Raw genomic sequence first — 13,857 nt, 5'->3', positions numbered from 1 at the left:
TGTTATTAATTATTTTATATTCAGAATAGTGGTTGATACGTTTTATTGGCTAACTGAAAAGATGGTAACACATTGCAAGCTTTCGAGACTACTCAGGTCTCTTCTTCAGGCTAGACTAATACAAAATCTAAAGAGTCACATATTTATGCTTCATTGATGATATTTTAACCCCCTCACGACCAATGACGCCACATAGGCATCATGAAAACTGGTGCAAATCTGACCAGTGACGCCTATGTGGCATCATGACTTTAAAGCTCCCCTGCGGGTCGGGTGACCTAGGTCACTGAAAGGTCACCCGACCCGCAGATACAGGGGGCTTTGTTCTTCACCATAGGGGGCGTGGCTTCGCCCCCACGTGACTACGATCGCTCTGATTGGCTGTTAAAAGTGAAACAGCAAATCAGAGCGATAGTAATATTTCATCAATGAAAATTGATAAAATATTACAATCCAGCCATGTCCGACGCTGCTGTAGCATCGGACATGGCTGGTGACAGCGATCCGACCCCCCCGTTAACGGGGGTGATCTGCCCCCCCGCCACTGAATGACAGCGGCGATGTGCCGCCGCTATCATCCCCCGCCTTCCCTCCACTCCCCCTGGCTTCCGATCGCCCCCTCTCCCACCCCCCGGTACTCACCGAGTGCCGTTATGGCTCCCGATGTCCCGCGGTCCCGGACTATGGGCGCCGCCACCCCCATAGACAGGATCAACTAATAAAATAAAGAAATTACTTTTATTTTTATTTTTCCATTAGGGTTAGGGTTGGAAAGAGGGTTAAGGTTGGAAAGAGGGTTAGGGTTGGAATTAGGGTTAGGGTTGGAATTAGCGTTAGAATTAGGGTTAGGGTTGGAATTAGGGTTAGGCTTGTGGCTAGGGTTGGGATTAGGGTTAGGGGTGTGTTGGGGTTAGGGTTGGGATTAGGGTTAGGGATGTGTTGGGGTTTGGGCTGTGGATAGGGGTGTGTTGGGGTTAGGGTTGGAGTTAGAATTGTGGGGTTTCCACTGTTTAGGGACATCAGGGGGTCTCCAAACGCGACATGGTGCAACCATTGATTCCAGACAATTTTGTGTTCAAAAAGTTAAACGGTGCTCCCTTCCAAGCCCCGACGTGTGCCCAATCAGTGGTTTACCCCAACATATGGGGTTTCAGCATACTCAGGAAAAATTGCACAACAACTTTTGGGGTCTAATTTCTCCTGGTACCCTTGGGAAAATAAAAAATTGGGGGCTAAAAAATATTTTAGTGGAAATTTTTTATTTTTTTATTTTCATGTCTCTGCGTTATAAACTTCTGTGAAGCACTTGGAGGTTCAAAATGCTCACCAGGCATCTAGATAAGTTCCTTGGGAGGTCTAGTTTCCAAAATGGGGTCACTTGTCGGGGGTTTCTATTGTTTAGGCACATCAGGGGCTCTGCAAACGTAACGACGACCACAGACCATTCCATCAAAGTCTGCATTTCAAAACGTCACTACTTCCATTCCGAGCCCTTACATGTGCCCAAATAATGGTTCCCCCCATATATGGGGCACCAGTGTACTCAGGACAAACTGTACAACAACTTTTGGGGTCCAATTTATTCTGCTACCCTTGTGAAATTAAAATTGCTGGCTAAAAATCATTTTTTTTTTTTTAGGAAAAAAAATATTTTTTATTTTAACGACTCTGCGTTATAAACTTCTGTGAAGCGCTTTGGGATTCAAGGTGCTCACCACACATCTAGATAAGTTCTTGGGGGGGGTCTAGTCTCCAAAATGGGGTCACTTGTGGGGGGTTCCACAGTTTAGGTACATCAGGGGCTCTGCAAATGTAACATGATGCCCGCAGACCATTCCATCAAAGTCAGCATCTCAAAATGTCACTACTTCCCTTTCGAGCCCCGACGTGTGCCCAAACAGTGGTTCCCCCCCACATATGGGGTACCAGCGTACTCAGGACAAACTGGAAAACAACTTTTGTGGTCTAATTTATCCTGGTACCCTTGTGAAAATAAAAAATTGTGCACTAAAAAATAATTTTTTGAGGAAAAAAAATATTTTTTATTTTCACGGCTCTGCGTTATAAACTTTTGTGAAGCACTTGGTTCAAAGTGCTCACTATGCATCTAGATAAGTTCCTTAGGGGGTCTAGTTTCCCAAATGGGGTCATTTGTGGGGGAGCTCCAATGTTTTGGCACACAGGGGCTCTCCAAACACGACGTGGTGTCCGCTAACGATTAGAATTTGCATTTCAAAAAGTCAAATGGCGCTCCTTCCCTTCTGAGCCCTGCCGTGTGCCCAAACAGTGGTTCCCCCCCGACGTATGGGGTACCAGCGTACTCAGGACAAACTGGACAACAACTTTTGTGGTCCAATTTCTCCTGTTAACCTTGTGAAAATTAAAAAATAGTGTGCTAAAAATCATTTTTGAAGAAAATTTTTTTTTTATTTTCACTGCTCTGTTATAAAATTTTGTGAAGCACTTGGGGGTTCAAAGTGCTCACTACACATCTAGATAAGTTCCTTAGGGATTCTAGTTTCCAAAATGGGGTCACTTGTGGGGGAGCTTCAATGTTTAGGTACACAGGGGCTCTCCAAACGCGACATGGTGTCCGCTAACGATTGGAGCTTATTTTCCATTCAAAAAGTCAAATGGTGCTCCTTCCCTTCCGGACCCTGCCGTGTGCTCAAACAGTGGTTTATGACCACATATGAGGTATCAGTGTACTCAAGAGAATTTTTTCAACAAATTTTAGAATCCATTTTATCCTGTTGCCCATGTGAAAATGAAAAAACTGAGGCTAAAATAAAATTTTTGTGAAAAAAAAGTACTTTTTTTTTTTTTACAGATCAGTTTGTGAAGTACCTGGGGGTTCAAAGTGATCACTATGCATCTAGATAAGTTCCTTGGGGGGTCTAGTTTCCAAAATGGGGTCACTTGTGGAGGAGCTCCAATGTTTTTGCACACAGGGGCTCTCCAAATGTGACATTGCAACCGCTAAATATTCCAGCATATTTTCCATTCAAAAAGTCAAATGGTGCTCCTTCCCTTCTGAGCCCTGCCGTGCGCCCAAAGAGTGGTTTATGACCACATATGAGGTATCGGTGTACTCAGGAGAAATTGCCCAACAAATTTTAGGATCCATTTTATCCTGTTGCCCATGTGAAAATGAAAGAATTGATGCTAAAAGAAAATTTTTGTTGGAAAAATTAAAATGTCCATTTTTTCTTTCCACGTTGCTTTAGTTCCTGTGAAACACCTGAAGGGTTAATAATCTTCTTGAATGTAGTTTTGAGTAGCTTGAGGGGTGCAGTTTTTAGAATGGTGTCACTTTTGGGTATTTTCTGCCATATAGACCCATCAAAGTGACTTCAAATGTGAGGTGGTCCCTAAAAAAATGGTTTTGTATATTTTATTGTAAAAATGAGAAATCGCTGGTCAACTTTTAACCCTTATAACTTCCTAACAAAAAATATTTTGTTTCCAAAATTGTGCTGATGTAAAGTAGACATGTGGGAAATGTTATTTAGTAACTATTTTGTGTCACATAACTCTCTGGTTTAACAGAATTAAAAATTAAAAATTTGAAAATTGCAAAATTTTCTAAATTTTCACCAAATTTCTGATTTTTTCACAAATAAATGCAAAAATTATCGACCTAAATTTACCACTAACATGAAGCTCAATATGTCACGAAAAAACAATCTCAGAGTCGCTAGGATCCGTTGAAGCGTTCCTGAGTTATTACCTCATAAAGGGAGACTGGTCAGAATTGCAAAAAATGGCCTGGTCATTAAGGTCAAAATAGGCTTGGTCATGAAGGGGTTAATCATCTGGACGGAGTCTGAGCAACAGCTAAAGACGTTCCACGAACAGTTTATTCAATTTCATCCCACCATCAATTTAACACTCAACTACTCCAGCACTGAGATTAACTTTTTGGACACCATCATTAAGCTAAAAAACAATGAAATAGAGACATCCCTGTATCAAAAGCCAATCGACCGTCCAACATACCTTAAATGGGACAGTTTCCATCCAAAACACATAAAGAACTCTTATCTATAGCCAAGCCATCAGATACAATCGTGTATGTTCCAACCCCATGGATAGAGACAAACACCTTGGTCGCCTCAAAAAGACCTTTTTGAATCAGGGCTACCATCCAAGAACAATTGAAAACCAAATTACAGGAGCCACCAGAATGTCAAGGAATCACCTGCTACATTACAAAGCTAAAGAAGAAAATAACCGGGTGCCTCTAGTAGTCACCTGCAACCCAAATCTGGAAGTGCTAAGGGGAACTGCACGGAAATTACAACCTTTACTACAAAAAGATGCCCGATTACAATCCATTTTTCCAGTCCCCCCACTGCTGTGTTTTAGGCAGCCCCCAAATTTAAGAAGCATCATTGTCAGAAGCTCCCTGTCCTCTCCAACAACTGCAAGAACCTTTCCTTGCATCCAGAAAAAATGTAAAACTTGTCCATTTATAATGACCACGGACAAGATAAAGATCCCCAACTCACATCAGGACTACAAGATCCCAGGTACTTTCAGCTGCGTTACATCTAATGTGGTGTACTTAACTATTTGTACTAAATGTCTGTATGTGGGGGAGACAGGGCAAAAGCTTAGAACAAGGATGAATGATCATCGTCACACAATAAGAGAAAAAAGAATGGATCTACCTGTGGCAAAACATTTTTGTATCCCTGATCACAGCAACATGGATATGAAATTACTGGTGTTGAAAGGTAACTTCACATCTCAGAGAGCGAGACGTGTTTGGGAGTATAAATTTGTGACGACCTTTGACACTCTCAGTGCTGGAATGAATGTGTTGCATGGATTTATGTCTTTTTACATCAATTAAGGAATTTGCTTTCAAGACCTGGTGGGGGCATCACAACACATTAGGAGACCCAATCAGAGGACTATAAAAAATCCGGACTCCTTATCCATGTACTGGTCCAATATTTATGTTTCTCCCTCTCCCATATTGATAGTTCTGCTTCACGTCACTTGTCTTATCCATTGCATTTTTTCTGTGTTGTATTGTGCATAAATATGTGACTCTTCAGATTTTGTATTAGGTAGGCTGAAGAAGAGACCTGAGTAGTCTCGAAAGCTTGCAATGTGTTACCATCTTTTCAGTTAGCCATTAAAAGGTATCAACCACTGAGGACTCTCAGTTCTGAATATTTTTCTATCTACTGGCTAACACAGTGCAAAGATATACATCTTTCCTGTAATTATTTTATGTGACATATCTCTGTGATTTAAGGGCATGAAAATTCAAAGTTGGAAAATTACGAAATTTTCGCCATATTTCCGCTTTTTTTTTTTTAAATAAAAGCAAGTCATATCAAAGAAATTTTGCAACTATCATGAAGTACAATATGTCACTAGAAAACATGAGAATCACCGGGAACCAAGGAAGCGTTCCAGAGTTATTACCTCCTAAAGAGACAGTGGTCATTCGTAAAAATTGTCCTGGTCATTAACATGCAAACCACCGTTGGGGGTTAGGGGGTTAAAGACTCCTCTCCATTACTAACCCGTGGGCTTGATGTCACCAGACAAAGGTGACATCAACCCCACAAACATGAACCTAACTTGGCACCACTGCAGAGCAAGTGGGAAGAGTTGGGCAAAGCGCCAGAATTGGCGCATCTAATAGATGTGCCTTTCCTGGGTGGCTGCAGCCTGCTATTTTTAGGCTGAGGGGGGTCAATATCGGTGGCCATTTATCAGCCTGAGAATACCAGCCTCCAACTGTATGCTTTAGCTTGGTTGGTTGTCAAAAATGGGGTGGACCCCAGGCTGTTTTTTAAAAATATTTATTTTAATAATTACAAGAACAGCATGGGGACCCATCTATTCTTGATATCCAGCCTTGCTAATGCTGACAGCTGAGGGTTGCAGCCCCCAGCTGTCAGTTTTGCCTGGCTGGTTATCAAAAATACAGGGGAATTTACTCCGTTTATTTTTAAAACTATTTAGAGTGCAGGTGCTGGCTGATGAATTTCCATCATCCGCTGTCTGTTCTCGCTGATACAGCTGCTGCTCAAGCTATAATTTGACAGCATGGGAACTGCAGCTGTCTGACCGGTGGTAAAGATGCGCAGCATGTCAAACACTGGATGTTCAGGCCCCCCATTCTAGTGAATGGGATCCGGGTACTGTTCTGGTACCCAAACTTTTTTATAATTGTTCGGCTGAACCCGTTCGACCCGGACATCCAGGGGAACGCCCATCTTTACTTGTAATTTGTTATAAAATCCATCACTCAACAAAATTTCTGTGTAGACCATTCATTATTTGGTCTTATAGTATTGTGAGGAAATAGGGAGACACAAGCGCAATATAGGGTCTTATCCCAAGTAAGCGGTTTGACAGAAAACTGCTCACCTGGTAGTAGGTATTCAAAGCATGTATAGATAAGGGCTGCTGCAGATCCACAAGTCGGTCACCGACTATATGAAACAGAACTCTGCAAAGGAGTACGTGGATTTCGTCCGCGCTGCCCAAATGATGAAATTCCAGAAGGTTAATAAAGTTTGACAGTGGTTTATTCTATGCGTTTCAAGGTTTTTGCAACCTTTTCTTCAGGAAATACTTGAAGAAGAGGTTGCAAAAAATCTTGAAACGCGTAGAATAAACCACTGTCAAACTTTATTAACCTTCTGGAATTTCATCATTTGGGCAGTGCGGATGAAATCCATGCATTCCCTTGCAGAGTTCTATTATTTGGTCTTAAACATGTTAATTAAAGTCAAATTATTATTTTCCTTTTAGAGCTTTGTTTGGAAAAGACATCTCGGAACAAGTTCGGAAAGCTGCAATCAAGTTGCCTGCTCTTAAAAATATGAAGTAAATTTAAATCATTGTTCATTTTAATTGGCAAAATAAAAAAAAATAAGTTTTATTACATTTGAATTGGTCAGCAAGAATTGTAGTTCTTCAGTGAATGCAACAATCCAACTGTACTTTTATATTTTTCTTATAGAAGCTCTTCCAATAATATTTTTATTAGTTAAACCTGTGTAGATGTGTTTGTAATGTGATATAATAAATATCTTCTCCAGTTTCCAGCTTTGCTTCGGTCTTCTTCTGGAACATGTGACTTCTATTATTGATGTGCAGCCTCTCACAGAGGTCTAGTCTTGTAACTGGAATCCTGTGGGTCCTCAACCGGCAGGTTTGACAAACTTGTAGGCCTCTTTAATAATGTAGTTTTTCCTGTCCCCCAGTCTGTAATGCACCCCATCCTGTAGAAATGTACCATGTCCTGTAATGTCCTTCATCCTGGGACCTATGCTGTAATAAAGCCCAGCATTCTGGACTCATTTTACAATAATGTGACCCCGTCCTACAGTAATCTCCACCACTCTGGCTCCCATCCTTTAATAATGTCCCTGTCTTCGTCCCCTTCCTGTTATAATATTCTCCTTCCTGGCATTCTACAAAACACATTTAAACAAAAAAAGCAATTCTTACCTGTCCTCATTTCTGTGGCAAGCAGTGCCATCTTCCACCTCCATAGGGTGTGCGAGTGGCCCATGGCAGTGACGTCATACATCACCAACAATGGGCACGCCAACATCAGCTGTCAGCCTGTGATACGCTGGCAGCTACTATAGCTATTGCGGCACTGGAAGCTGGTGGTCCCGGTGCACCACAAAACATTTCAGCATAATGTGTATCCAAACTAGCCAATTCGACTGTAAATAGTGCTGACTTTGGTGGGCCCAATGACTCCACGGTTGTGGTAGCACTCTCTGTGATCATTACAACCCTCATGGGTTCCATGTGTTAGTTTTAAAGTCACTTTTACAATGTAAACCTATGAGGTATCAACTGAAAACCAGCGAAAGCAGCAATTGGTAAATATATTGACCCCTTCACGACATGCGCCGTACACGTACAGCACATGTTATGTCTGTCACTTTGATGTGGGCTCAGGGGCAGAGCCCACATCTTTTTCCCCACATGTCAGCTGTTTTGAATAGCTGACATGTGCCTCTAATAGCCATGGGTGGAATTGTGATCAACCTCTGACAGCGGCATTTAATGTGATATTGCCAGAAGTGCATCACTAATTCCGCCCATCGGCGCTAATGTCACATGACTGTGGGTCACCGATGGGTTGGCATGACAACCAGTGATCTACAGCAGACCCCTGTGGTTGTCATTTCCGTATTGCTATGAGCACTACCCAGCAGACGTCGCTCATAGCATTTCTGCTACACAGAGGTGATCTGATCATCGCCTGTGTGTAGCAGGAGTGATCGGATTATCGCAGCTTTTATGGAGACTATCGAAGCAAGTGAGAAGTTAAAAAAAAGGTTTTAAAGTTTTTTAACCCCTTCCCGACCAGTGACAAGCGTATGCGTCATGAAAGTCGGTGCCAATCCGACCAATGACGCATACCCTGTGTCATGACTTTAAAGCCCCCCTGCTGGTCAGGTGACCGGGGTCAATGAAAGGTCACCTGACCCGCAGATACAGGAGGCTTTGTACTTCACCACAGGGGGTGTGGCTTCGCCCCCACATGGCTGCAATCGCTCTGATTGGCTGTTAAAAGTGAAACAGCCAATCATACCGATAGTAACATTTCATCAATGAAAATTGATGAAATATTACAAACCAGCCATGGCCGATGCTGCAGTAGCATCGGACATGGCTGGAGACTGTTATCTGATCCCCCCCACACACCGGCTGGCCAGGGCGATCGGCCCCCGCCAATGAATGACAGCGGTGATGTGCCGCCGCTGTCATCATCTGCTCCCCCCGCCTTCCCTCCGCCCCCCCCCCACCACCCCCGGTACCTGAATAGTGCTGCTGTCGCTCCCAGTGTCCCGCAGTCCCGGATCATGGGCGCCGCCATCTTGGAAAATTGGCGGGCAATGAGCAGTGTGTCCACCACTTCAAATTCCATTAATTAATTTTGATCACTGTGATAAACTCTCAGTGATCAAAATGAAATAAAAAGTAAATAAACCCCCCTCTATCACCCCCATAGGTAGGCACAAATAAAGAAAATATTTTTATTTTTCCCTTAGGGCTAGGGCTAGGGCTGGAATTAGGGTTAGGGTTGGAATTAGGGTTAGGCTTGTGGTTAGGGTTATGGTTGGGATTAGGGTTAGAGGTGTGTTGAGGTTAGAGTTGGCGTTAGAATTGAGGGGTTTCTACTGTTTAAGTACATCGGGGGGTCTCCAAACGTGACATTGTGCCTCCATTGATTCCAGCCAATTTTGCGTTCAAAAAGTCAAACGGTGCTCCCTCCCTTCCAAGCCCCACCGTGTGCCCAAACAGTGGTTTACCCCAACATATGGGGTATCAAAGTACTCAGGACAAATTACACAACTTTGGGGGTCTAATTTCTCCTGTTACCCTTGGGAAAATAAAAAATTGGGGGCTAAAAAATTATTTTTGCAGGAAAAAAAATGATTTTTTTATTTTCACTGCTCTGCTTTATAAACTTCTGTGAAGCACTTGGGGGTTCAAAGTGCTCACCAGACATCTAGATAAGTTCCTTGGGGGGTCTAGTTTCCAAAATGGGGTAACTTTTGGGGGGTTTCTACTGTTTAGGCACATCAGGGGCTCTGCAAACATAATGACGACCGCAGACCATGCCATCAAAGTCTGCATTTCAAAATGTCACTACTTCCATTCCGAGCCCTGACGTGTGCCAAACCAATGGTTCCCCCACAGTTATGGGGTACCAGCGTACTCAGGACAAACTGGACAACTTTTGCTGTCCAATTTATCCTGTTACCCTTGTGGAAAAAAAATTGCGGGCTAAAAATCATTTTTTGGAGGAAAAAAATGATTTTTTGTTTTCACTGCTCTGTGTTTATAAACTTCTGTGAAGCACTTTGGGGTTCAAGGTGCTCACTACACATCTAGGTAAGTTCCTTGGGGGGTCTAGTTTCCAAAATGGTCACTTGTGGGGGTTTCCACAGTATAGGTACATCAGGGGCTCTGCAAATGTAACATGATGCCCGCAGACCATTCCATCAAAGTCAGCATTTCAAAATGTCACTACTTCCCTTCCGAGCCCCGACGTGTGCCCAAACAGTGGTTCCCCCAACATATGAGGTACCAGTGTACTCAGGACAAACTGGACAACAGCTTTAGGGGTCCAATTTATCCTGTTACCCTTGTGAAAATAAAATATTGCGGACTAAAAAATAATTTTTTGAGGAAAAAAATATTTTTTATTTTCACGGCTCTGCGTTATAAACTTCTGTGAAGCACCTGGGGGTTCAAAATGCTCACTGTGCATCTAGATAAGTTCCTTAGGCTACTTTCACACTTGCTTTTTTTTGCAGCGCGTTTTTTCCGCAAAAAAACGCATTGAAAAAACGCATACAAATGCTGCGTTTTTTTCTAGCATTTTTATGAGCATGCATGAAAAAAACGCAGCGTTTTTATGCGTTTGTATGCGTTTTTACCGCGTTTGCGTTTTTTTCCAACATTAGGTGGCCCCTCACACTAACCGAAACCATGACTTTACTAACCCTAACCCTTAACCAAACCATACCCTGATCCTAACCCTAACCCTTAACCAAACCATACTAACCCTAACCCTTAACCAAACCCTACTAACCCTAACCCAAAGCCTAACCTTAACCCTAAACCCTAGCTAACCCTAACCCTAAACCCCCTTAACTAACCCTAACTCTAACCCAAACCCCTAAATTCCATTGTCTAATGGTAAAAAAAAGCATGCGCAAAAAAACGCATACATAAGCATGCCAATGCACACATATGCGCACCAATAGACTTATAATGGGTGTCTTGCTGTAAAAAAACGCATTGCACGCGCATGCGTTTTTTTGAGGCAAGTCGGACGCCCAAAAAATGCAACAGGATGCATTTTGTGTGCCCGAGCGCATACTGCAAAAAAACTCATGCGCGGAAAAACGAATACAAACGCATGTGTATGCGCACATAAGCGCATCCCATGCAAAATATAGGAAAAAAAAGCATGCATTTTTTAGCGCTAAAATCCAGCGCAAAAAAATGCAAGTGTGAAACCAGTCTTAGGGGGTCTAATTTCCAAAATGAGGTCATTTGTGGGGGAGATCCAAAGTTTAGGCACACAGGGGCTCTCCAAACACAACATGGTGTCCGCTAACGATTAGAGCTAATTTTCCTTTCAAAAAGTCAAATGGTGCACCTTCCCTTCTTAGCCCTGCCGTGCGCACAAACAGTGGTTTCCCCCACATATGGGGTACCAGCGTACTCAGGACAAACTGGACAACAACTTTTGTGGTGCAATTTCTCCTGTTAGCCATGTGAAAATAAAAAATAGCATGCTAAAAAATCATTTTTGAGGAAAAAAATGATTTTATTTTCATTGCTCTGCGTTTATAAACTTTTGTGAAGCACTTGGAGGTTCATAGTGCTCACTACACATCTAGATAAGTTCCTTAAGGGGTCTAGTTTGCAAAATGGGGTCACTTGTGGGGGTTTTCACCATTTAGGCACACAGGGGCTCTCCAAACGCGACATGGTGTCCGATAACGATAGGCGCTAATTTTCCATTCAAAAAGTCAAATGGCGCAACTTCCCTTCTGGACCCTGCCGTGTGTCCAAACAGTGGTTTATGGCCACATATGAGGTATCGGTGTACTCAGGAGAAATTGCCCCACAAATTTTAGGATCCATTTTATCCTGTTGCCCATGTGCAAATGAAAAAACTGAGTCTAAAAGAAAATTTTTGTGAAAAAAAAAGTACTTTTTTTTTACGGATCAATTTGTGAAGCACCTGGGGGTTCAAAGTGATCACTATGCATCTAGATAAGTTCCTTGGTGGGTCTAGTTTCCAAATTGGGGTCACTTGTGGGGGGGCTCCAATGTTTAGGCCAGAGGGGCTCTCCAAACACAACATGGCAACCGCTAAATATTCCAGCATATTTTCCATTCAAAAAGTCAAATGGTGCTTCTGAGCCCTGACGTGCGCCCAAACAGTGGTTTATGACCACATATGAGGTACCGGTGTACTCAGGAGAAATTGCCCAACAAATTTTAGGATCCATTATATCCTGTTGCCCATGTGAAAATGAAAAAATTGATGATAAAAGAAAATTTTTGTTGGAAAAATTAAAATGTCCATTTTTTCCTTCCACGTTGCTTTACTTCCTGTGAAGCAACTGAAGGGTTAATAAGCTTCTTGAATATAGTTTTGAGTAGCTTGAGGGGTGCAGTTTTTAGAATGGTGTCACTTTTGGGTATTTTCTGCCATATAGACCCCTCAAAGTGACTTCAAATGTGATGTGGTCCCTTACAAAAAAATTGTTTTGTAAATTTTGTTGTAAAAATGAGAAATCGCTGGTCAACTTTTAACCCTTATAACTTCCTAACAAAAAAAAATTTGTTTCCAAAATTGTGCTGATGTAAAGTAGACATGTGGGAAATGTTATTTAGTAGCTATTTTGTGTCACATAACTCTCTGGTTTAACCCCTTCCTGACATCCGACGTACTATCCCGTCCATGGGACCCGGGCCCCTATGCCCATGGACGGGATAGTACGTCTACCGCAATCAGCGGCGCCCATGTGGTGAGCGCCGCTGATCGCGGCCGGGTGTTAGCTGATTATCACAGCTGACACCCGGCACTATGTGTCAGGGGCGGTCACGGACCGCCCCCGACACGTTAACCCCGTGCTTCCCTGAGCCCCCCACGGCAGCGCAATGTGCAGCGCTGCTGCGGGGGTCTCTTTCCCTACAGGCCCCCGAATCCAAGATGGCGACAGGGGCCTGTAGGGAGCTGACTTCCTCAGTGCCTGCAAAGCGCAGGCATGAGGAAGTCTGCAGCAGTGCCTGTGACAGATCGCTGATCTCTCACAGTGATCTGTAATGTGACAGATCAGCGATCTGTCACAGGACAGTGATGTCCCACCTGGGACTACGTAATAAAGTTAAAGAAAAAAAAAAGTGTTAATTTTTTTAAAAAATCGCCAAATAAATTAGAAAAAAAAAAAAAATATTCCCCCAATAAATCCAATTTTTCTAAATAAAAAAAAAACAAAAACAATAAAAGTATACATATTAGGTATCGCCGCGTCCGTAGCGACCCGCCCTATAAAACTCCCATTAGTTAACCCCTTTAGCGAACCCCTTAAAAAATAAAAATAAAAAACGAAGCAAAAAAAAATGATTTATTATCATACCGCCAAACAAAAAGTGCAATAACGCGCGATCAAAAAGACGCATATAAATATCCATGGTACCGCTGAAAACATCATCTTGTCCCGCAAAAAATGAGCCACCATACAGCATCGTCAGCGAAAAAATAAAAAAGTTATAGCTCACAGAATAAAGCAATGGAAAAATAATTATTTTTTATATAAAATAGTTTTCATTGCATAAAACCGACAAAAATAAAAAAATGACCTAAATGAGGTGTCACTGTAACCATACTGCCCCGAAGAATAGAACCGCTTTATCAATTTTACCGCACGCGGAACGGTGTAAACGCACCCCCCCAAAAGAAATTCATGAAATGCTGGTTTTTGTTCATTCAGTGTCCCAAAAATCGGAATAAAAAGCGATCAAAAAATGTCACGTGCCCGAAAATGGTACCAATAAAACCGTCAAATTGTCCCGCAAAAAATATGACCTCACATGACTCGGTGGGTTAAAATACGGAAAAATTATAGCGCTCAATATGTGGTGATGCAAAAACTATTTTTACAATAAAAAGCGTCTTTTAGCGTGCGACAGCCGCCAAACATAAAAACCGCCATAAATAGTAAATCAAACCCCCCGTTATCACCCCCTTAGTTAGGGAAAAATAATAAAATTAAAAGAAAATGTATTTATTTCCATTTTCCCATTAGGGTTAGGGCTAGGTTTAGG

The 13,857-nt window shown here is 42.3% G+C and overlaps 1 protein-coding gene across 6 annotated transcripts in view; it reads left to right on the top strand.

The window, feature by feature from the left end:
- Positions 1–7,079, top strand: part of LOC141057365 (tRNA N6-adenosine threonylcarbamoyltransferase, mitochondrial-like) — a 212,344-nt gene extending 205,265 nt beyond the window's left edge. For all 6 annotated transcript variants that reach the window (XM_073553949.1, XM_073553951.1, XM_073553953.1 and 3 more), the window contains one exon: positions 6,784–7,079. In XM_073553949.1, the coding sequence (XP_073410050.1) occupies positions 6,784–6,862 (79 nt within the window). In that variant the 3' untranslated portion in view covers positions 6,863–7,079. The remainder of the gene's footprint in view (positions 1–6,783) is intronic.
- Positions 7,080–13,857: the final 6,778 nt, after the last annotated feature.

The sequence above is a fragment of the Dendrobates tinctorius genome, unplaced genomic scaffold (assembly GCF_039654945.1).
Source record: "Dendrobates tinctorius isolate UK_male_01 unplaced genomic scaffold, ASM3965494v1 ptg000204l, whole genome shotgun sequence".
NCBI classification, from domain to species: domain Eukaryota; kingdom Metazoa; phylum Chordata; class Amphibia; order Anura; family Dendrobatidae; genus Dendrobates; species Dendrobates tinctorius.
Note: the sequence above shows the minus strand (reverse complement) of the source record. Positions and strands in the feature narration are given on the sequence as shown.